This window comes from Mustela putorius, unplaced genomic scaffold (assembly GCF_011764305.1).
Source record: "Mustela putorius furo isolate JIRA1106 unplaced genomic scaffold, ASM1176430v1.1 tig00003962_pilon_pilon_pilon, whole genome shotgun sequence".
In the NCBI taxonomy this organism is placed as follows: domain Eukaryota; kingdom Metazoa; phylum Chordata; class Mammalia; order Carnivora; family Mustelidae; genus Mustela; species Mustela putorius.
Genome location: NW_025422106.1, coordinates 24367424 through 24391425, shown reverse-complemented (window position 1 = coordinate 24391425; position 24002 = coordinate 24367424). Strand labels below are relative to the sequence as shown.

Below are 24002 nucleotides of genomic sequence, written 5' to 3'. Positions count from 1 at the left end.
TCCCGCATCGGGCTCTCTGCTCAGCAGAGAGCCTGCTTCCCCTCTCTCTCTGCCTGCCTCTCCATCTACTTGTGATTTCTCTCTGTCAAATAAATAAATAAAATCTTTAAAAAAAAAAAAAAAAAAGAATAGATCAAATGGGGGCACCTTGGTGGGTCCTGGGATCGAGCCCCACATTGGGCTCCCTGCTCAGCGGGGAGCCTGTTTCCTCCTCTCTCTCTCTCTCTCTCTCTCTCTCTCTCTGCCTGCCTCTCTGCCTACTTGTAATCTGTCAAACAAATAAATAATTTTTTAAAAAAGTAGACTAAATGACTTTTAACATATTTGGAGAAATGCTTCATCATTATTGAGACATTAAGGGTAACTGCATGATTATTTTCTGCTTTCTTCTGGCAGGTTGGCTGGTATGTCACACTTCATGTCTCTAAAGTCCCTGTCTCAGTGTATGAGTACTTTAAGCGAGGAGCACCCTTGATTGCATTTTCTTTACTACCTCATGAACAGAAGGTGAGTTAGTGTCTTGTGGGAAATGGGGAGTTATGAAACTTTCCAACCAGCTTTGTATTGTATGACAGTCTAAAATTTTATGTGACTGACATTTTGCTCATTGGGATGTGAAAAATCTCCTTTAGGATTAGAAATCAAGAGAATATGATAGAGAAGTCAATGATGGTGTTACCCAACATGTCTGAACCTGTCTGAAGCATCTCAGTGATGCAGTCTCTGTGTTCTGAGACTTCTCTTAAGTATGCTCATCAGATCAGATTTTAACCAAGGGTTGGCAGCCTTAACGGGGCTGGGGGTGATGCCATTGCGTAGATCTCTTTTATCATGGTGGCCAGTAGCCATGTGTGTTGGTGTGGATGTGAGAGCTTTTGGCCCGTGGTCAGTCTGAGAGTTGAGGGAAGGGTCTTGAATGAGTGTGGTTTTAAGGCATGTGGTGAGTGAATAACTTGATCTGATTTTGTGGCAGATGTTGAGCTTTTGTAGTTGGACACCAGAAGGTTAGCTCATACGGAAGGATATGAGAAAGGCTCTAAAAACCAGCTTGTGTTTGACTTGAATACCAGTTGCTGGTAAATATAAAAGGTGAACAACGTTTTGTTAGCTATACTTTTCCATAGATAAGTATTAAAGGGAATCTGAACCTGCTAGTTTGGTTCACCTTCTTTCAATTAAGGCTGCTCTATTTGAAAGATTTTACTTAATTATTTGAGAGAGTGAGAGAGAGCATGAGAGAGGAGAAGGTTAGAGGGAAAAGCAGACTCGCCATGGAGTTGGGAGCCCGTTTTGGGACTAGATCCCAGGATTCCGGGATCATGACCTGAGCCAAAGGCAGTTGCTTAACCACCTGAGCCACCCAGCCGCTCAAGGCTTCTCTATTTTAGATATGAAGGTCTGATTTTCTTATGCGGTTCCCAGATGTCAGTACTGAATATGGTGGTGAGCCGGCACTCTGGCCACACTGAACCTGTGAAAGCCAAAGAGGAGCTCATCTTCCACTGTGGGTTCAGGCGCTTCCGAGCCTCACCTTTATTCTCTCAGCACACTTCAGGTAAGGCAGTGGGGAAGCTTCTGGGTTCTTGTCCATCTTAATGTCTTCTGGGGGACTATGATTTGTAGTGGGGGCACACAGAATGCAGTTTCAAACTCTAGGTTTCTGGGTTAGTGATATTTTCAGTACTCTGGTCTAGGAGCCAATGATGTTTTAATTCACAATGTCTGAACCTGTCTGAAGCATCCCAGTGATGCAACCTCTGTGTGGTGCTGAGGCTTCTCTGCCATGAGTATTGGTTGCAAAGTGGTTTTTAATGGGAGTCAGTGGCTCTATAAAATGGTGTGTCAAAGTGTAGAACCCTTGGTATCTGGTGGTCTATGGCAGTGTGGGTGAAGGCTGAGGGTGGCCCACAGTTGGGTATGTGGCTGGCATCTGAGATACTGAGACTAGATGTTGAAGAATGGTGACCAGGGGCACTTTTAGAGTAAAATGACTATACTCCTACGCATTAGGAGTGGGAATATACTTTGCACTAACTTGGAGGCTTCTGAACATCACCTACACACATTCAACTTTCAGCAATAGCTGGAGGAAGATGATGAAGGCAATATTAATGGGTGCTCTGGATAATTTTTGTTTTTCCTAGCCATGCTAACTAAATGAGGGATAGACCTCTCTTTCCCTTAAAATATTTTATTTCCCTATAACTTCAGTACTAAGAAGGGGGTAAGGTTTCAGTGAAGGTAAAAGCAAAAACTTAAGTAGGTCTCAGAATCAGAGATTAGCACAGCATGGCCCTTAGGCCAAATCTGCCCCACCTCTTGTTTTTGTTAAATAAAATTTTGTTGAACATAGTTGTGGGTTTTGGAGGGGGGGGTTACGCTTTTTTTTTTTTTTTTTTTTAAAGTATTGTCTGTGGCTATTTTTTCTGTGGCACTGTTGAACAGTAGTTGGAACAGAAACTGTATGGCCATAAGCCTGAAATATTTACTATTATCTGGCCCTTTATGGAAAATATTAGCCAATCCTGGCCCAAAACTAAGAGCTGTTGATTTAGTGGAGATATTTTCTATAAAGTCTTGTTTCTCAAATGAGGTAGGGGTGATAAATATCAATCACCTGGAGAACTTTTTCAAACCCCGAATATAGTCCAAGCTCCAAGATTCTGCATCCAGTTGAAAAATCACTCTGAACAAAAGAATTGTATCTTTCAGTTGTATTGAGGTAGGAAAATACTGTGAGAACTAGCCGGGTAAAGAAACATAAGTTGCCTTAGGTTTAAGAGTTGCAGTGATACAGCTTTTCACAGGTTGCTGGATTACCTATGGTTTCTCAAAATGTTTTGGGTTTTTCTTTTTTAACCCCTTTTATGGTAGCGGATAAACATAAATTTCAGAGATTCCTGACTGCTGATGTGGCCTTGGTGGTGACAGTGTATGGCCCAATCACGTTTCCTCCTGCATCTGTGCTGCTTTTCAAACAGAATAGCAACGGTAAGTTAAGTTCACTGAGGTGAACAGGCCTGTAGGTCCTTTGTAGGTTTAAAACTATTTTCTATATTTAGATTTAAGAGCCATTCGGTATGAAGAAAGTAATGATAGTTTTTGAAATATCCCAGTCTTACCCTCACAGTGGTCTGAGGCAAGGAGGACAAATAGGGTTTTATCTTGCTAACAAAGCATAGCTAATTGGTAGATGCTGCTCAGACTGTTATATTTAGGGTAGGTTCTGGGGTACCCTGGTGTAAGATTTCTCTAAGAGTTTGTTTAGGTCTTTAAATGGACTGGAGCAATAAATGAAGGCTTTGGCTTCTCTGCTTTTGCTCATTAGGAATGCACAGCCTCATTGCCACAGGCTATCTATTGTCAGTGGATCCAGACAGAATGGTCATCAAGAGAATTGTTTTGAGCGGTCATCCTTTCAAAATTTTTACTAAGATGGCAGTAGTGCGTTACATGTTCTTCAACAGAGGTAGGTGTAAAGGATGGGATCAGATTGCCTTTGTGGAGTGAGGGCTGAGTTTACATTTTGTGGGTATATGTTTCATCTTGGTCTTCTGTGTGTTTCATTCTAAGAGGATGTGTTATGGTTTAAACCAGTGGAACTGAGAACAAAGTGGGGCCGCAGGGGACACATCAAGGAACCTTTGGGTAAGAAACTGTGGGATTTGGTGCCTTGCCCAGGTTTTCCCAGTGCTACTAAATGACTATTGGGTTAGAAGACTACCGCTTTAAAATTTTCTATTTTAGTGTGACCAACTTGGCTGTTTCCTTTCTAGGTACTCATGGCCACATGAAGTGCAGTTTTGATGGGAAGCTAAAATCTCAGGACACAGTACTGATGAACCTCTATAAACGAGTTTTCCCCAAGTGGACTTATGATCCATATGTACCAGAACCAGTACCGTGGATGAAAAAGGAGATTTCTTTAGCAGTGCCTGAAATGGACATGGAGTAATGGATTCATTGGGATTCTGTTTCATTGTTACTAGTGAACACTCCAGGAATGGGAACCTACAGGCTGTAATTAGGCAAAGTTTGTGTTTTCTACTTTAGCCTAGAGGTCTACTGCCTTTTTGCAAAAGGCTTTTCTTGGCCTTGACAAGGTATCTCAGTAAACTATGGATATTTTACCCTTGCTACTTAGTTAAAAAAAAAAAAAAGAAAGAAAGAAAGAAAAGAAACAACTGTTACTGAAACATCCACTCTCCATTAGGAACTTGAAAGTTGTTTAAGAGAGGAATATAAGAAGTTAGAGTAACTAGGAAACAAAATTTCCAAGTGACTAGAGATACTGAATCCCATCTCTTTTGCATAAACTAAACAGAAACAGATTGATAAGGAGCTGGCCTTTCAGCCTGCTTCACCCAAGTTAGGGAGGTTAGGTCTACATTTCCACCACTGAGTACAATACAAATGTTCTTTACTTCTGGGGAAACTGTTTGAAAATGCTGAGACAGGACAGCGGCCACTGCAACACCAGCTGTAGGTTCAATAAGCAGTTTCATCCTCTCCCACACCAGCTGGGTTGCATACTGTTGGTATGGAAGGGAGTAAGAATTAGTGAAATGAGAAAAGGAGAAAGAGCCTAGTTGGTTGACCTTTACAATTAAAGGTCAGGTGGGGTTATATGCCCAATCTAAATTTTTCTTCTTGACCTGTATATATATATATATATATATATATATATATACTCACCAATGAAGGACAGGGCTTTTTTCCCATCCTAACTGTTTCTACTGTTGAGCAGGTTTTCTTAATACATCTGGGGCACCTCCCATGTCATGAAGTCATCTAGTCAAGTCCCCAGGGATTAAGTTGCTACTCAAAACAGTAGAAGACTCTATTGCCTAAGAATTTGCTCCATTCTTTCGTATTTTCCTTTCCTATCAGAGCCTCACCTTAATTTCTTCCTCTGTGACTGTGAAGACATCATCGACAAGGTCCCTTATAATAGGCCAGGTGTTTAAGCCAATGCTGGATTTGACACCATCTGCTATGGTTTCTGGAGGATAGGGATTGGGAGTCAGTTCCCCTTTCAGCTTGGACTGGTAGCAGTCATCTGCATTCAAGGGTTCAGCAGCATATACCTTCACACTAGGTCTCAGAGCCTAGGAAAAGGAATATTAGACATTTTAAAACTAGCCACAGCATTTTGCTTGCATACCTGTAGTGAAGTAGGCAATACAGGTAACTCATTTCTGTTCAAGAGCCTTTCCCTTGATTGATGTAATAAAAATAGACCTTCAAGCATTTAAGTTGTATGCCTAATAGCCTTTAGTTGCTTAAATCACATCTAGTTCTCCTGGTAACTAGGGAAAAGAGTGGCCCTTGACTTGGATAGTGGGTTGTTGAAATGGGATTCAGGGAAAGGACTGTGAGGATGCCACTCAGGACTGCTTTGCCTTGTGAAGTTGTTACTGATGAAGAACGGCAGGGTAGTGAGGCAGAGAAGAGCCTTCCATTTCAAGTGCCAAGGGTTGGTGGGAAAGAACAGCAATTTGGGGGAATGTTGAGCCAAGTATCCACAGTGTACTACAATGTAAAATAAAATTATCTAGGCCTGAAGCAGGGAGTCCTTAAGAAGCTATTTTCTTACCTTAACTGTAATTGCTATTCCAGCAACCATTCCTCCTCCTCCTACAGGTACCACCAGTGCATCTACCAAGGGTACCTTTAGTGAAAAGAATATAAAGTATAAATAGGTCTATTAATAACCAGTTTTATATGTGTATAAAATAATTATAGACAGCCTAACATTAGCTTTATCGGTGGCTAAACAAGAATTAACAGCTCTTACCTGGTTTAGTACTTCCATGGCAATTGTCCCTTGCCCAGCTATCACTGCAGGCTCCTGGTTGGGATGTACCATGATGCCTTCTGTTTCTTCCATAATTCTTCTGGTAACATTTTCTCTGGACTGAAAGAGTACATTAAATTAATATATTTGATTTGTATTTAGAAGTTCCCAACAAGGGTGCCTGGGTGGCTTAGTGGGTTAAAGCCTCTGCCTTCTGCTTGGGTCATGTTCCCAGGGTCTTGGGATTGAGTCCCGCATCAGGCTTTCTACTCAGCAGAGAGCCTGCGTCCTCCTCTCTCTCTGCCTGTCTGCCTCTCTGCCTACTTGTGATTCTTCTCTCTCTCTGTCAAATAAATAAAATCTTTAAAAATAAAGTTTCCAAACAAGTTTGATTTAGTAATTTAACACTTTATTGGCCATCCTTTTTTCAGACTTACTGGGGACTGGGGATATAACTGAACAAACTAGTGTCTGCTCAGTGGAGTTACATTCTAATATGCAGAGGGGTGGCATATAAGTAATATGTCTAAATGCTATGGAGAATAGTCTGTTTTATAGGGGATGCTTAGGAAGGGTCTTGAGTAATGTGATTTTTTTTTTAAGATTTTATTTATTTATTTGACAGATCACAGGTAGGCAGAGAGGCAGTCAGAGAGAGAGAGAAGCAGGCTCCCCGCTGAGCAGAGAGCCCGATGCGGGACTCGATCCCAGGACCCTGAGATCATGACCTGAGCCGAAGGCAGTGGCTTAACCCACTGAGCCACCCAGGCGCCCCGAGTAATGTGATATTTTTAATAGGATTGAACAAGTGCTGTAGATCTGCAGAATATTCTAGAGGGAGAATAATAGCAAATGCAAAGACCACAAAGTAGTAGTGCTTGGCTTTTCTGAGAAAAGGCTAGGTTAGTATGGTTGGTGTGAAATATTTGGTGGGACAGTAATAGTGGGAAAGACTGAAATGGGCCAGTTCATCCAGGCCTTAAGTGATTGCAAGAATTTTGGTTACCAGTGTGTATAAGATGGGAAACCATTGGAGGGTTTTCAGCTAACGAAACAAGTTTTAACATATTAAATGGATAGTGCAAGGGTGGAAGGAGGGAGACCACTTAAGCTACTGTACCTAGGTGAAAACACGTTCATTTGAATCAGGGTGTTGATGGTAAAGCCTGTTAGAAGTAGTTGGATAACAGAAATTGTTATTTTTTTAAAGTTTATTTAAAGTTTATCTACATCCAATATGGGGCCTGAACTCACAACCTTGAGATTGAGTTGCATACTCTTCCAGCTGAGCCAGCCAGGGTCCCTGGGTAATGGAAATGATTTGGAAGTAGGACCAAGATTTGGATGTAGGGTGTGGGAGAACTCTCGAAGGTGACTTCATTTATTTTGAGCAACTAGAAGGATAAAAGTTGCCATTTACTAAGAAGGAGAAGACGAGGAGCAGCAGTGGGGAGGAAGATCAGGAGTTTGGTTTTAGACATGATAAGTTTAAGTTGCCTTTTAAGACATTCCAAGTGGGAATATCATCAGGGAATCATTGGAGATAAAAGTCTGGGTTAAGGGCAAAGGTCAGGACTGGAGTTAGAATACAGACTTTTTTTTCTCCAGATATTTTTTAAAGTGTTTTTTGTTTGTTTGTTTGTTTGTTTTTTGAGAGAGAGCGAGAGCAGAGGGAGAGAGAGATAGAAGCAGACTCCCTCCCAAGTACAGAGCCCCACACAGGGCTCAATCCCACAACCCTGAGACCATGACCTGAGCCTAAACCAAGAGTTGGTCACCCAACTGACAGAGCCACGCAGGCACCCCAGAGTATAGGGGATATGTTAAACTATGAGATGAATGATCTCATCAGAGTGAGCATAGGTAGAGAAAGGGTTGAGCATGCTAGCGTTGAAAGGTGAAGAGGAACACAGAAGAAACAGCCAGTAGGCTAGAAAGAAGTTTCATTTGATGGTGAAAGTTGGTAAGCTGACACTGAACACTGCTTTCTCCTTACCTCATCACTCTGTTCACTGTACACTATGGAGGCTCCATAGGCTTGTATTGCCAATTTTTTACAATTGGGAGCTGTTTCGGGCACCACAATATAAGCAGGAATTCCTGGGAGGAAGAAACATGTTTAGTTAGTACAAACCAGGAGAATTTAGAATAGAAACTTATGTTTAATTTGCTTATAATGAGATAGGAACCTGGAAATAACCTTCCCACGGTAGTCACCAATCTCACTGATTAAGAATACTTTTCCACTCTTCTCGGATGATCCTACACAGTACCCTGAGAAGTTAGTCAAGTACCTTCTAATTTAGCAGCATAGGCGAGAGCCTGGCCATGGTTTCCACTGCTGTGAGTAACCACGGCTTTGGGCTTCTCTTCCGAGGTGGCAGGAGTCAAGCCTTTGACTGCATTAAGGGCACCACGAATCTGGAAAAGGGATGGTGAAACCATGTATTTGATTTGATTTAAAAGTTTCTTTTCAAAACACCAAGGAACTTTCCTAGATATTCTCTTCCTAACACCGCACATCCATTCTATCACAAAATCTTGATTGTACCTCTGAAATATCTCCTGCGTTTTTGCCACTACCTTGGTGAAGCCTCATTTCTCAACTTGCATGTTATCAAACCTCAACTAATCCTGCCCAGGGATCATTCTCAATATTTCCACTAGATTATGAAAGTGACCTTTTAAAAATGTTCTCTTTTTACTGACTACCTATTTTCTAAATACAAATTCCTTACAAGTTGCAGTCTTTCTAAAACATACTGCTTCTGTCACTGTTGTAGCCATCCTAAATTCGTTTCCCTCCTACAAGTTAGCTCACACCCCTGTACCTCCCAGCATGCTGGTACATCTACATATAGTTCTTTTCCTTCACTCCCTGATCTGGCTAAAAGTACTCATCCTATAAAATTTGGATGAAACATCATCGGTTCAACTTCTTTGATCTCCCATGCAAAATTAGGCATTTCATTCCATTGTATTTTATTTGTCTCTCTCAAGTTACTTGTCATTAACCTGTTTGTTGACTGGCCTGTCCTGCAAGTGTAACTAATAGTACAAGACTGTGTGTGTGTATGCCTAGTATAGTTAGTTAAAATAAGTATGTGATGTGTGATGAATGAAAAAAATAAACCATGGCAGAAGCAAAGGGCAAAAGAGAATGGAGAGTTTAATATAAATGTTCTCATTAGGGATGCCTGGGTGGCTCAGTCAGTTAAGCGTCTGCCTTCAGCTAAGTCATGATTCCAGTGTCCTGGGGTCTAGCCCTGCATCAGGCTCCTTGCTCAGTGGGGAGCCTAGCATGCTTTTCCCTCTGCCTGCAGCTCCCCCACCTATGTTCCCTCTCTCTCTCTCTCTGACAAATAAATAAAATCTTAAAAAAAAAAAAAAAAGTTCTCATTAATGGGTGAGGAAATGTAGTCCTAAAATTACCACTTAACAGGTACTAGTACCTATCAGGCATAGTGCTAAATGCAACATTGAGATTTATACCTGAAAGGATCTTAAAACTCAACTAACAGAAATTAACCGCACTGAATCAACACAGAAGTCTTTTACCTTTTAAAGTATCTATGTAAGTAATCTCTACACCCAATGTAGGGCTCAAACCTCAAAATCAAGAGTTGCATGCTTTTCTTACAGCAAGCCAGGTACCCCCAGAAGTCTATCTTTATGCAAAGGAAAGGCTCTGACATATTTCCTAGAATAAGGGGATAGCTAGATTTAGATCTTTTACATTCATAATAAGGTATCAATGAATAGCAAGTTGACACAACTTGGTTGTATACAGGGTGATCACTCTTGCCCGTGTTGCCTTGCAATAATTAAGGTTAATGTCTATTGTCTGAGTTTAATCACAAGGTGCCCCTTTCATTCTCAACTATGTCCTAGTTTGGACAGTAAATTACATCATCACCCCAATTATAAGAAATTTTGAGATTATGTAAAAGTGGGTTATCAACACCATATTGCTAAGTGGCCAGTACTTTATCGAAGGAAAACTTCTACAACCCTTTCTTCAGCTATAAAAATAGTTTACCTACCTCACTGGGTGGTCAGGAGGATCAAATAAATGTGTATGGGAAAGGGATTTGAAAAGATACATGATATATTATCAAAGGGCATCATTACCTTAAAAGATCCAGTTTTCTGGAAGAGTTCACATTTGAAGAAAAGATTGCGCCCTGTTACTTGATTGAAAATGAAACTTGTTAGCACTGGTGTGAGGTGAATAAAATCTTGAATGTTGACATGAGCTTTTTCAACATCAGCAAAAGAGATGCAGTACTGAGCACACATGGTTCTGAAACCCAGGAATAAAAAAAAGGGGTCAAAGCAAAGCCCAAAACAATATGTTTAATGAAAAGATTTGAAAATGGCTAACAGACCCACAGAATGTACAAGAGTGAACCATAATATAAAACATGGACTTTGCTAATGACACATAATGCAGGTTCAATTGTAACAATTCCATTCTGATGGGGGATGTTGATAATGGGGGAGGCTCTGCTTTTGGGGTGTGTGTGTGAGATATATGGGAAGTCTCTTCAACTACCCATCAATCTTGATGTGAATCTCTTTTTTTCTTTTAAGATTTTATTTATTTATTTGACAGATGAGATCACAAGTAGGCAGAGAGGCAGGCAAGCAGAGGAGGAAGCAGGCTCCCCACTGGGCAGAGAGCCCGATGCAGGGCTTTAACCCACTGAGCCACCCAGGTGCCCCTCTTGCTGTGAATCTTAAGTTGCTCTAAAAAAAAAAAAAAAAAATATATATATATATATATATATATATATATATATATATATAAAGCTCAGTGGCTTTAACCCACTGAGCCACCCAGGGGCCCCTCCATCACCCTCTTTTAAAAATATATCTTTTAGGGGCACCTGGGTGGCTCAGTGGGTTAAAGCCTCTGCCTTCGGCTCAGGTCATGATCTCAGGGTCCTGGGATCGAGTCCAGCATCGGGCTCTCTGCTCAGTGGGGACCCTGCTTCTCCCTCTGCCTGCCATTCTGTTTGCCTGTGCTTGCTCTCTCCCCCTCTCTCTCTCTGATAAATAAATAAAAATCTTAAAAAAAATAAATTTAAAAAAAAAGGTTTTTTCCCCCTGGTGAAGCTTTATAGGAAAGGCTTAAGGCTTACCCCTCACTCATACCATCCTTTACCATCCAAGCACTGTTACTGGTCTCGACTTTTTCATCATTTTTGTGAAGCTTGAATGAAGTGGGTTCAAAATCTATTAAAATTTTTTATTCAAAAAAATTATTTGGGGCACCTGGGTGGCTCAGTCGTTGAGCAGTTGCCTTTGGCTCAGGTCATGATCCCGGAGTCTGGAATCCAGTCCTGCGTTGGATTCCCTGTTTGGCAGGAAGCCTGCTTCTCCCTCCCCCACTCCCCCAGCTTGTGTTCCCTCTCTCACTGTGTCTCTGTCAAATAAATAAATAAAATATTTTTTAAAAATAAATACTTATTTATTTTTGGGGGCACCTGGGTGGCTCAGTGGGTTAAAGCCTCTGCCTTCGGCTCAGGTCATGGTCCCAGGGTCCTGGGATCAGTCCTGGGATCGGTCCTGGGATTGAGCCCCGTGTCGGGCTCTCTGCTCAATGGGGAGCCTGCTTCCTCCTCTCTCTCTCTGCCAGCCTCTCTGCCTACTAGTGATCTGTCAAATAAATTTAAAAAAATACTTATTTATTTTTAAAGAATAAATATTTATTTATTCTTTAAAAATAAATATTTTATTTATTTTTTGACAGGCAGACATCATAAGTAGGCAGAGGGGCAGGCAGAGAAGGGGGGTGGAGCAAGCTCCCTGCTGAGCAGAGAGTCCAAAGCGGGGCTCAATCTCAGGACCCTGAGATCATGACCTGAGCGGAAGGCAGAGGCTCAACCTACTGAGCCACCCAGGCGCCCGAAAATACATAAAATCTTTTTTTTTAAAGATTTTATTTATTCATTTGACAGATAGAGATCACAAGTAGGCAGAGAGGCAGGCGGGGCGGGGGGAAGCAGGCTCCCCGCTGAGCAGAGAGCACAATATGGGGCTCTATCCCAGGACCCTGGGATCATGACCTGGGCTGAAGGCAGAGGACTTAACCCACTGAGCCACACAGGTGCCCCAAGAAATATAATTTTTTTAAAGAGTTTATTTACTTATTTGACAGAGATCTCAAGCAGGCAGAGAGGCAGGCAGAGAGTGAGAGGGAAACAGGTTCCCCGCTGAGCAGAGAGCGAATGTGGGGCTCCTTCCCAGGACCCTGAGACCATGACCTGAGCTGAAGGCAGAGGCTTAACCCATTGAGCCACCAGGTGCCCCTATTTTCTTATTTTTTAAAGATTTTATTTATTTATTTGACAGACAGGGATCAGAAGTAGGCAGAAAGTCAAGCAGGGACGGGGGGGGGGGGGGTGGAAGCAGGCTCCCAGCTGAGTAGAGAGCTTGATGAAGGGCTAGATCCCAGGACCCTGAGATATGGCCTGAGCCAAAGTCAGAGGCTTAACCCACTGAACCACCCAGGCACCCCGATACACAACATTTTAAATGGCTACTTTTTTTTTTTTTTTAAAGATTTTTATTTATTTGTTTGAGAGAGAGACTAAGAGAGAGAGCATGAGAAGGGGGATGGTCAGAGGGGAAAGGAGACTCCCCGCCGAGCAGGGAGCCTGATGCGGGACTCGATTCCTGGACTCCAGGATCATGACCTGAGCCAAAGGCAGTGGCTTAACCAACTAAGCCACCTAGGTGCTGCTAAATGGCTACTTCTTTTTACAAAAATACCATAGTTTAAAAAGTTTTACATAACTTTTTGAATAGATTCTTTTTTCTATAATTTTTTGTCTATAATAATGTAACGAACAGGTATGTTGCAAGATCTTTGTGGGAAGATTCTGTCAAAGGGTATTTTGCATCAAAAAGTATGCACATTGGGCGCCTGGGTGGCTCAGTGTGTTAAGGCCTCTGCCTTCAGCTCAAGTCATGATCCAGGGACCCTGGGATCGAGTCCTGCATCAGGCTCTCTGCTCGGCGGGGAGCCTGCTTCTGCCTGACTCTCTGCCTACTTGTGATCTCTGTCAAATAAATAAAAAATAAAATCTTTTAAAAAAAAAGTATGCACATTAAGACATTTGATACCCACTGCCAAACTGAATTCCAGAGGAGTTGTAGATTTTATCAATTTACACTCCGAACAGCAGTTTCTAAAGGAATGCCCTTTTCCCTTCACCCTGCAGTATCCTTTTTAAATTAATCAATCAATCAATCAATTAATTAATTATTTTTAAAAGATTTTATTTATTTATTTGACAGGGAGAGAAATCACAAGTAGGCAGAGAGGCAGGCAGAGAGAGAAGGGGGAGCAGGCTCGCCACTGAGCAGAGAGCCCGATGCGGGGCTTGATCCCAGGACCCTGGGATCATCACCTGAGCTGAAGGCAGAGGTTTTAACCCACTGAGCCACCCAGGCGCCCCTGCAGTATCATTTTTGATCCATCAATTTAATATGTTTTGTAGTTTGAATATGTATTTCTTTAGTAGTGATTAAACATTTTTTGCTGTATATTGGCCACATTCTTTTGTGAATCTTTAACATACCACTTCCAAACAGATCATTTATTTTTTTCTGAAATGCCATGTTTATCAAAAATTAAATTTCTGGGCACCTGGGTGGCTCAGTGGGTTAAAGCCTCTGCTTTCAGCTCAGGTCATGATCTCAGGGTCCTGGGAAGGAGCCCCACATTCGCTCTCTGCTCAGCGGGGAACCTGTTTCCCTCTCACTCTCTGCCTGCCTCTCTGCCTGCTTGAGATCTCTGTCAAATAAGTAAATAAACTCTTTAAAAAAATTATATTTCTTGGGGCACCTGTGTGGCTCAGTGGGTTAAGTCCTCTGCCTTCAGCCCAGGTCATGATCCCAGGGTCCTGGGATAGAGCCCCATATTGTGCTCTCTGCTCAGCGGGGAGCCTGCTTCCCCCCTCTCTCTGCCTGCCTCTCTGCCTACTTGTGATCTCTGTCAAATAAATAAAATAAAAAATCTTTTTAAAAAAATCAAATTTTTTTTAATGCTTGGGACCTTTCTGGACTTTGTATTTTGTTCCACTAATCAGACTTCCAGTTCCTTCTCCAGTTGTTCACCATATTTAGTACATTCTGCCATGATTACTCCAAAATGTATTGGATTTTCTCCCATCGGTTCTTTTTTTTTTTTTTTAAAGATTTTTATTTATTTATTTGACAGAGAGAGATCACAAGTAGGCAGAGAGGCAGGCAGAGAGAGAGAGAGGGGGAAGCAGGCTCCCTGCCGAGCAGAGAGCCCGATGCGGGGCTCGATCCCAGGACCCTGAGATCATGACCTGGGCCGAAGGCAGAGGCTTTAACCCACTGAGCCACCCAGGCGCCCCTCCCATCAGTTCTTTCAAATGAACTTTCAAAATCTTTTATCAAGGTTGCCAGTTTAAGATATACAAATGAACTGAGTCATAATTGATATTTAAAAATACTGAGCCTTCCCATTCATTAACATGGGTGTCTTTCAATTAGTAAAGTCTTTTTTAGATTTCTCAAGAACTCATTATGTAAGTCCTGTGGAGATCTGATTAAGTTTATGCCTAAGTACAAAGTATTTTTGTTGCTTTCGTGATAAAGTATATGTGTATATATATATATACATATATATGTGTATATATATATTATGTGTATATATATACATATATATGTATATATATATATATATTTTAAAGATTTTATTTATTTATTTGACACAGAGAGAGAGATTACAAGTTGGCAGAGAGAGAGGGAAGGAAGGAGGCTCCCTGCCGAGCAGAGAGCCCGATGTGGGACTCGATCCCAGGACCCTGAGATCATGACCTGAGCTGAAGGCAGAGGCTTTAACCCACTGCGCCACCCAGGCGCCCCAAGATAAGGTGTTTATTTGTTTTTAAAGATTTTATTTATTTATTTGACAGAGAGATCACAAGTAGACAGAGAGGCAGGCAGAGAGAGAGAGGGAAGCAGGCTCCCTGCTGAGCAGAAAGCCCGATCCCAAGACCCTGAGATCATGACCCGAGCCCAAGGCAGAGGCCTTAACCCACTGAACCACCCAGGCGCCCAGATAAGATATTTTTAAATAAGTATTTAAATTGCTTACTGATAATATATATGAAAAGTAATAGTTTTTGTATAATTAGCATGTAATAGGATACCTAAGTAGATTACCTTGTTAGATCTAATAGTTTTATAGTTCACTCTCCAAACAACCACACTATCTGCAAATAAAGATGATTTGTTGGGGGCACTTGTGTGGCTCCGTTGCCAAGCGTCTGTCTTTGGCTTGGGTCATGATGCCAGGGTCCTGGAATTGAGCCCCCTGCTTGGCGGGAAGCTCCCTCTCCCTCTTTGTGTCTCTGTCAAATAAATTAAAAAAAATATATATGATTTGTCCTTACCTTATAAGTATACCTCTGGTAACTTTTTCAATGACTTCACAGCTAATTGGTTTATCTGGATTTGCTACTTCCTTCTGAATTAATTTTGGTAATTTATATTTAACTTTTTGGGGGAAATCATCTAATTTAAAATCTCAAATGTATTAGTATAAAGTTGAACACATTAATATTTCTAAGCTTTCTTCCTATCTTTGGTATTTTTATTTATTCAATCAACAAATATTGAACACCTCTTTGTGTCAGATATTATTTGATCCTGGGATATAATGTTAGAAAAATAGAGTTGTCCCTGCTCTTAAAGCTTATAATCTAGCGGAGAGATGTGTTATAAATAATCCAAAAATAAATATATATTTACAAATATTGATAGGTGATATCAGGGAAGTATGTTAGGATACTATAATGGGAGGGTATTTAGATCAAGGAAGGAGGGCTAAGGAAAGCCCTTTATAGAGAAGTTAAATTTATGAGCCATAAGGTGAATAGGCAGAGTAGATGGAAAAGTGTTTCAGCTGGAGGGAATATGCACAAATGTTTTACAGAGGAAAGGAACATGGCATATTCCAGAAACTAAAAGAAGGCCAAAATAGTGATCAGTGAGAAAGAGCGAAATTGGCAGGATCTACATCATAAGGGACAATGAGTCATGGATTTTTTTTCTGAAGAGCAATGGAATACCATTGGACAATTCTGAGCAGGTAAGTGACATGCTAGAATTTGCATTTTCAGAAAATCACTGTGGCTAAATTGTTCCTAATGAAAAGGAAAGAAATAACAGTGAATCAGGGAGTCTATTTAAGAAGTATTGTCTACATGAAAATGCACAGGTGCTTGGATGGTGAAAGTGGGGGTAGAAAAAAATAATCAATATACTTTTTGGAAAAACAAATCTCATTTAAAAATGGGCAAAGGACTTGAATGGACATTTCTCTGAAGAAGATATACAAATGGACACAAGCACATGAAAAGATGCTCAACATCACTAATCACTAGGGAAATTCAAATGAAAACCACAATGAGATACCACCTTACACCTATTAGGATGACTACTATTAAGCAAGCAAGTGTTGGCCAGGATGTGTAGACACTGGACTTTTTGTGTGCTGTTGGTGGAAATAATAAAATGGTGCAGCAGCTATGAACAGTATGGTAGTTCCTCAAATAATTAAACATAGAATTCCTCATGATCCAACAATTCCACTTCTGGGTATATACCCCAAAGAATTCAAAAAGTGTTTCAAAGATGTATTTGTACACCTATGTTAATAGCATTATTCATAATAGCCAAAAGGTGGGAGCAACCCAAGTATCTATCAATAGATGAATGGGTAAACAAAATGTGGTATATACATACAATGGAATGTCATTCAGCTTAAAAAGGAAGGAAATTCTGACAGACCACATGGATGAATCTTGGAGATATTAGGCTAAATGAAATAAGCCAGTCACAAAGAAACAACTACTGTATGATTACACTTATGTGAGGTACCTGGAGTAGTCAGATTCATAGAAACTAAAATGGTGGTTGCCCGAAGCTGGGGACAGGGAGGATGGGAAGTTGTATAGTTTTAGTTTTCCAAGATAAAAGGAGTTCTGGAGATTGCCTGTACAACCAATGTCAATGCACTTAACACTACTGAACTGCATACTTAAAAAATGGTTACAATGGTATATTTCATGTTATATGGACTTTACCATAATTAAGAAAAAAATCACACACACACACACACACGAGAGATACATTTTGGAGATTATAATTAGGCCTCTTATTTGCAAGTCATAGAATCCCAATATGAACTGGCTTAGGCACAAAATGGAGGTAATAAGATTTACTGGTTCATGGAATCCAAGAAGAGTTGAACCACGGGAAGGGCAGGAATATGAAATCTCAGGAACAACTGGAACCAGAGACTTGGTATTTTTCCAGGACTTTCTCATTGTTTCTCACCTCTGCTGTTTTTTTGCATGTTGGCTTCATTCTTTTTCATTGCAGACCAGCTGGTTCCACATGGCAGGACATTTGGCTGTTGACAGCTCCTGTTTTACATTTTATGGCTTCCACACAGGAAAGGATTTTTTTCCCCTTAGTTTCAGTTCAAAAATCCTGGATAAGGATTCTGATTGGCACATCTTGGCCCAGGACCAGTGGCCAAGGGTGTGAGATCATTTGACAATACTATGCAACAGTTACAAGTATTTACAGGAACATGAAAAAGAAACAGAATGATTTTTATAACACAGTATCAATTACATACATTTAAAACACATACATAAAATGATACAATATATTATTCAAAGATACATATATATCCAATGACATATATTAAACACAATTAGAATGGCTACCTAAGAAGGGAGGGAAGGAACATGAATAACTTAAAGAATAAAAGATAAACAAGAAAGGACTTGTTGATGAAAGGGTGAACCAGATATGATTGCCTCAAATCTCTGTACCTGAGGGGAAAATAGCAAACAAAAGTGAGAAGAAGAAAAAAATGAAAGAAAAAGAAAAGGTACTTCTGAGTAAGAATGGGATGGGGTGGGGGGCAGTTTTCGAGAGAAAAGATGAGAATGTTGAGATAATACCATAGCTGTCCACTACAGAAAGAAAAAGCACATATTCTGATATTGGATTAAATGTGGGGAATGAGAGAGGTGGAGGTTAAGGGTAACTCCTGGGTTTTAAACTTAGATGATGGCATAATTAATTGAGATACGACTAGTGAAGAGAGAAGTATTTCAGGAAAAATCAGAGATTTCATGAAATTAAGTTTGAATTATGAGACATCTAAGAGGATATCCTTTTTTTTCTTTGCCAGAAATGTGTCTATTTTTAACATCTATTATATTTCTGAAAAAATGAGCTCTTTATCAAGTGCTATTCTTTTTATTAATTTTTTATTGTCTTTATTCTATTTTCTCTTGTTTAATAATTCTTAATAACTCGGGCGCCTGGGTGGCTCAGTGGTTAAGCCGCTGCCTTCGGCTCAGGTCATGATCTCAGGGTCCTGGGATCGAGTCCCGCATCGGGCTCTCTGCTCAGCAGGGAGCCTGCTTCCTCCTCTCTCTCTCTCTCTCTGCCTGCCTCTCTGCCTACTTGTGATTTCTCTCTGTCAAATAAATAAATAAAATCTTTAAAAAAAAATAATAATTCTTAATAACTTTAATTTTTTAAAAAAGATTTTATTTATTTATTTGACAGACAGAGATAACAAGCAGGCAGAGAGGCAGGCAGAGAGAGAGGAGGAAGCAGGCTCCCCGCTGAGCAGAGAGCCCGATGCGGGGCTCGATCCCAGGACCCTGGGATCATGACCTGAGCCGAAGGCAGAGGCTTTAACCCACTGAGCCACCCAGGCGACCCTAACTTTCATTTTTAAAAAAAGATTTAAGTATTCATTTTAAAAAGATTTAAGTATTCATTTTATAAAGAAGGGGCAGAGGGAGAGGTCTGAAGCAGACCCTGCACTGATAGCAGAGAGCCTGATGTGGGGTTCAACCCCACCACAGTGAGATCATGACCCTAGCCCAAACCAAGAGTTGGATTTCTTTTTTAAGATTTTATTTATTTATTTGACAGAGAGAGAGAGAGAGAGATCACAAGTAGGCAGAGAGGCAGGCAGGGGGGTGGGGGAAGCAGGATCCCTGACCAGCAGAGAGCCTGATGCGGAGCTAGATCCCAGGACCCCGAGATCATGAACTGAGCTGAAGGCAGAGGCCCCACCCAATGAACCACCCAGGTGCCCTTAAGAGTTGGATGTTTAACTGACTGAGCCACCCAGATGTCCCATTATTAGTTTTCATTTTTTTTTAAACATTTAAAAAAAATTTATTTGACAGAGATCACAAGTAGGCAGAAAGGCAGGCAGAGAGTGAGGAAGGAAAGCAGGCTCCCTGCTGAGCAGAGAGCCCTATGCGGGGCTCGATCCTAGGACCCTGGGATCATGACCCGAGCAGAAAGCAGAGGCTTTAACCCACTGAGCCACACTGGCGCCCTAATTTTCATTCTTTAAAAACTTTTAAGTTTTTTTTTAAATTTTAAAATTGTATTTATTTTTTAATTGTTTTTAAATTATAATTCCAGTATAGTTAACAGTGTTCTATTAGTTTCAAGCATACAATATAGTGATTCAACAATTCTATACATTGCTCAGTGCTCATCAGGGTAAGTGTACTCTTTAATCCCCTTCACCTATTTCACTCATCCCCCTACCAACTTCCCCTCTGGTAACCATCAGTCTCTATAGTTAAGAATCTTTTTCTTGGTTCGTCTTTTTCTTTCATTTGTTTCTTAAATCCCATATGAGTGAAATCATGTTATTTGTCTTCTCAAACAGACTTATTTCATTTAGGCTTATACTCTCTAGCTCCATTCATGTTATTGCAAATGGCAAAATTTCATTCTTTTTTACAGAATAATATTCTGTTGTATATATGTATCACATCTTTTTTTTTTTTTTAAAGATTTTATTTATTTATTTGACAGACAGAGATCACAGGTAGGCAGAGAGGCAGGCGGCAGGGGGGTGCGGGGGGAAGCAGGCTCCTTGCGGCTTGATCCCAGGACCTTGATCATGACCTGAGCCGAAGGCAGAGGCTTAACCCACTGAATCACCCAGGCGCCCCTCTATCACATCTTCTGTATCCATGGACACTTGGGCTGCTCCCATAATTTGGCTATTAAAGTTATTTATTATTGGTGCAATAAACACAGAGGTAAATGTACCCCTTTTGAATTACTGTTTTTGTATTTTGGGGGTAAATACCCAGAAGTGCTATTATTGGATCGCTTTCTTTTACATTTAATAATAAAAGCACACAGGCTATCAATTTTCCTCTGAGTATATCCTTAATGATATACCCACAGGATGGGCGCCTGGGTGGCTCAGTTGGTTGAGCATCTGCCTTTGGCTTGGGTCATGATCCCAGGGTGCTGGGATCAAGTCCTACATCGGGCTCTCTGCTTAATGGGTGGCCTGCTTCTCCCTCTCCCACTCCCCATGCTTGTGTTCCCTCTCTTGCTGTCTCTTTCTCTGTCAAAAAAAAAAAAAAAAAAAAAAAAAAGATATACCATAGGTTTTGCTATGCAATATTTTCATTAATTTTATTATTCTTTTAAGATTTTATTTATTTGAGAGAGAGAGAGAGTGAGAGAGACACCATGAGAGGGGGGAGGGTCAGAGAGAGAAGAAGGACTCCCCACTGAGCAGGGAGCCTCATATGGGGCTTGATCCCAGGACTCTGGGATCATGGCCCAACCCAAAGGCAGATGTTCCACTGACTGAGCCACCCATGTGCCCCAGTTTTAATTTTTAAAGAACCCACAGTCTTAGCTTTGTTTACTTTTTTGACCTATGAGTTATTTATGTTTAGGGACCTGGGTGGCTCAGTTGGCTGAGCGACTGCCTTCAGCTCAAGTCATGATCCTGGAGTCTTGGGATGGAGTCCAGATAGGGTTCCCTGCTCAGCAGAAGTCCTCTTCTGCCTCTGATCCTCTCCTCTCTCATGTTTAAATAAAATCTTTTTTTTTAAATTTTTATTTATTTATTTATTTTATTTGACAAACAGAGATCACAAGTAGGCAGAGAGGCAGGCAGAGAGAGAGGAAGGGAAGCAGGCTCCCTGCTGAGCAGAGAGCCCGATGCGGGGCTCGATCCCAGGACCCTGGGATCATGACCTGAGCCAAAGGCAGAGGCTTTAACCCACTGAGCCACCCAGGCGCCCCTAAATAAAATCTTTAAAAAATTTTTTGTTTAAAAAATTTCCAAGTTGGGGCACCTGGGTGGCTCAGTGGGTTAAACCTCTGCCTGAGATCCCAGGTCATGATCTCAGGATCCTGGGATGGAGCCCTGCATCGGGCTCTCGGCTCAGTGGGGAGTCTGCTTCCTCCTCTTTCTCTGCCTGCCTCTGTGCCTACTTGTGATCTCTGGCAAATAAAAACAACAACAACAACAACAACAAAAAACCACTTGCTTAAAAAAAAAATTCCAAGTAGCTACATTTTGCTTAATTTTTGATTATTCATTTCTAATTTTACTACTCTGTGCTCAGCAAACATGACCTGTACAATTTTTGTTTTTAGAAACTGAATTCCTCCCAGGTCACCTGGGTGGCCAGCTGGTTGAGCATCTGCCTTGGGCTTGGGTTATGATCCCAGGGTCCTGGGATGGAGCCCTGCATCAGGCTCCCGGCTCAATGGAGAGTCTGCTTTTCCCTCCCCCACCCCAATTTCCTCTTGTGTTCTCACTTTCTCCAATGAATAAACAAAATCTTTTAAAAAAATTTGAATTCCTCCCTTCTCCACTATCCAAACTTGTTATTTTTTGGATTACCCATATATGACCAAATTCCTACTGTAAGAATTTAAAACATTACAGAAAAATAAAGAACCTTCACTCTCTAACCCTTAAATTTATTCTCTTCTACAAAGATAACCACTTTAAAATGTTTAGTATGTCTTCTTGCATACCTTTTTTGGATGTATTTATATAGAAACTTACATATGCAATAAATGGTTTTTTGCTGTACTCAAATAGAACCATACTCTATGTGTTGTTCTGCAACTGGCTTTAAAACATTTTTTAAAATTATTTATCTTGACTGTTTCATGTCAAACACATTTTCTTTTCTTTTTTTTTTTTAAAGATTTTTATTTATTTATTTGAGAGAGAGACAGTGAGAGAAAGCATGAGAGTGGAGAAGGTCAGATGGAGAACCAGACTGCCCATGGAGCTGGGAGCCAGACGTAGGACTTGATCCTAGGACTCCAGGATCATGACCCAAGTACAACGCAGCTGCCCAAACAACTGAGGCACTCAGGCGCCCCACATTTTAATTCTTTAAACTCAGAAGCTTTCACTGTAATACAGGCCTAAATATGATTGTTCATTTATTTTTACCTTGTTATTTCATGAACCTTTAGATCTGAAGGCTAAATTTAAGTCTTAAATTTAAATTTCCCCATCAACTTAGTAAATTTTCTTCTATTTTTTCTTTGATTCCTGTTTCTCCTCAGTCAGTTCTCTTATCACCTTCTGGAACTTGTATTTTATTACTAGTTTTTGGGATCCATTCTCCATGTCTTCTATTCTTGTCTCTCATAGTTTTATATTTTACCCTCTGAGTTCTGGTAAATTCTCTTGAACTGGTTAAACTTTTGACATATCTCATTGGCAGTACAGAGACTATTGCATTAATTTGGCAATCATGTTTTTCCTAAGAATTTTGTTGATTATTTTTCCATCTTTGGAAAAAAAAAGTTATCCAATATCTTAATTTCAGTGTTAAAACATGTTCTTTTGGGGTGCCTGGGTGGATCAGCTGGTTGACCATCTGTCTTTGGCTCAGGTCATGATCCCAATGTCCTGCCATCCAGGCACTTATCTGGCTCCCTGCTCAGGGGGGAGTCTGCTTTTCCCTCTACCCCTCTCCCACTCCTGCTCTATCTCTCTCTCTCTCAAAAAAAAAAAAAAGAATGATAGTTTTTAATATTTCTCCATATTTTGTTCATATGTTTTAAATATTGCCACTTGCTCTGACCACTCAAATTAATCTCCTTTTTTTTTTTTTTTAAATTTATTTTTTTTTTTTTAAGATTTTATTTGTTTATTTGACAGAGAGAAATCACAAGTACACTGAGAGGCAGGCAGAGAGAGAGAGAGAAGGAAGCAGGCTCCCTGCTGAGCAGAGAGCCCAATGCGGGACTCGATCCCAGGACCCTGAGATCATGACCTGAGCCGAAGGCAGCGGCTTAACCCACTGAGCCACCCAGGCGCCCAATCTCCTTCTTTTGAAACACTGAATCTTTTCACATATCTATTGACTTTCTCCATCTGCTTAGCCTTCTGGTGGTGAAACCTGTGTCACATAATAGGGATTGAATGAGTAGTGTCAGAGACTGATCAAATGTTTTAGACCCACTCAAAGGAAAATTACTGGTAACTATTTGATGGTGTACAGGTCCAATAGACTGTATGGGATCGGTAAAGAGGAACAGGTGGAGAGAAGCAGTCTTGGGGGAGGGAGTTTCCCCACGGTTCCGAACATGGGCTCAGGAACAGGAAGTTAAAATAGGAGTCTTCTGATGCGGTTACATTTCAAAGATGAAAAAAACAAAACCACCACCACAGATCCAAGGAAGTCAAGTAATTTTCCCAAGAATCCACAATGATACAGAACTTCCCAAATCAACTTACAATACCTCCTGACCTCCTGATTTACTTCCACATAACCTTCCGTCAGCAAGAGCCAACCATACTGTACTTTTTTTTTTTTTTTTTAAAGAAAGGTTAGGGAGTGGAGAAGTCAGGGGTTTTGGGGATGTAGTCCGCCATTAAAGAAAAAGACTGATATACTCTGATACTTACCCACTGTGTCACCCTGGGCAATTTGCTACGCTTCTCTAGGATTCAGTTTCCTCATCTAAAAAAAGGGTGGGGTGCTCGTACAAGACCTTTAAGGTCCTCAAGTAGCAGCCTGGGACGATAGTCCGGGCCTGTGGAGGCAGACCCTGGCCTAAGATGACTGGAGGAGGCCGGATTGTGGGATGTCCCCGTCAGCCCGAGCCCCAGACCAGCACCAGTGTCCTCGATGGCCACCAAAGCAGCAACAGCAGCAACCGCCACGAACGCCCGCGACGCCTGGCCCGGCTCCACCCGATCTCTTCTCACCTCACAGGCGCGGCGTTCCCAACCCCAGCCTCAGCTCACTTTCCCGACCACACCTTTGCGCACGCGCAGTGCCCGCCTCCCCAGCTCTCTGGAGCCGCGGAA

At 41.1% G+C, this 24002-nt stretch overlaps 2 protein-coding genes and 2 non-coding genes across 6 annotated transcripts in view; 3 read left to right on the top strand and 1 right to left on the bottom strand.

Annotated features, from left to right (window-relative positions):
• Nucleotides 1–5565, top strand: part of TSR1 (TSR1 ribosome maturation factor) — a 12490-nt gene extending 6925 nt beyond the window's left edge. The window contains exons 10-15 of the mRNA XM_004746846.3: nt 397–507; nt 1423–1555; nt 2875–2991; nt 3329–3469; nt 3574–3648; nt 3777–5565. Of these exons, the coding sequence (XP_004746903.1) occupies nt 397–507; nt 1423–1555; nt 2875–2991; nt 3329–3469; nt 3574–3648; nt 3777–3955 (756 nt within the window). The 3' untranslated portion in view covers nt 3956–5565. The remainder of the gene's footprint in view (nt 1–396; nt 508–1422; nt 1556–2874; nt 2992–3328; nt 3470–3573; nt 3649–3776) is intronic.
• Nucleotides 656–747, top strand: LOC123389246. The gene has a single exon (XR_006603838.1). It is a non-coding gene; the product is annotated as a small nucleolar RNA SNORD91 family (small nucleolar RNA).
• Nucleotides 1690–1784, top strand: LOC123389245. Its single transcript, XR_006603837.1, has one exon. It is a non-coding gene; the product is annotated as a small nucleolar RNA SNORD91 family (small nucleolar RNA).
• SRR (serine racemase) lies at nt 4317–24002 on the bottom strand. Of its 3 annotated transcripts, none has more exons than XM_004746843.3 (8): nt 23598–24002; nt 9929–10100; nt 8092–8218; nt 7794–7897; nt 5798–5917; nt 5597–5671; nt 4899–5108; nt 4317–4532 (listed from the first exon to the last, which is right to left on the bottom strand). In XM_004746843.3, the coding sequence occupies exons 2-8, from the start codon at nt 10094–10096 to the stop codon at nt 4317–4319; spliced, it is 1020 nt and encodes a 339-aa protein (XP_004746900.1). In that variant the 5' UTR covers nt 10097–10100; nt 23598–24002. The 3 variants fall into 3 exon arrangements, with proteins under 3 accessions (XP_004746900.1, XP_004746901.1, XP_004746902.1); XM_004746844.3 differs by having other exon boundaries at nt 23901–24002; XM_004746845.3 differs by lacking the exon at nt 23598–24002 and adding an exon at nt 15005–15166.

Bases quoted from the DNA above. Each gene is read 5' to 3' on its own strand.
- SRR (XM_004746843.3), bottom strand. From the start codon at position 10,096: ATGTGTGCTCAGTACTGCATCTCTTTTGCTGATGTTGAAAAAGCTCAT. The intron at 8,219-9,928 runs GTAATGATGCCC...TCCCTTTTCCAG, and splicing joins AGAAAACTGGATCTTTTAAG to ATTCGTGGTGCCCTTAATGC. The intron at 5,109-5,596 runs GTAAGAAAATAG...TCCTTTTCCTAG, and splicing joins GAATAGCAATTACAGTTAAG to GCTCTGAGACCTAGTGTGAA.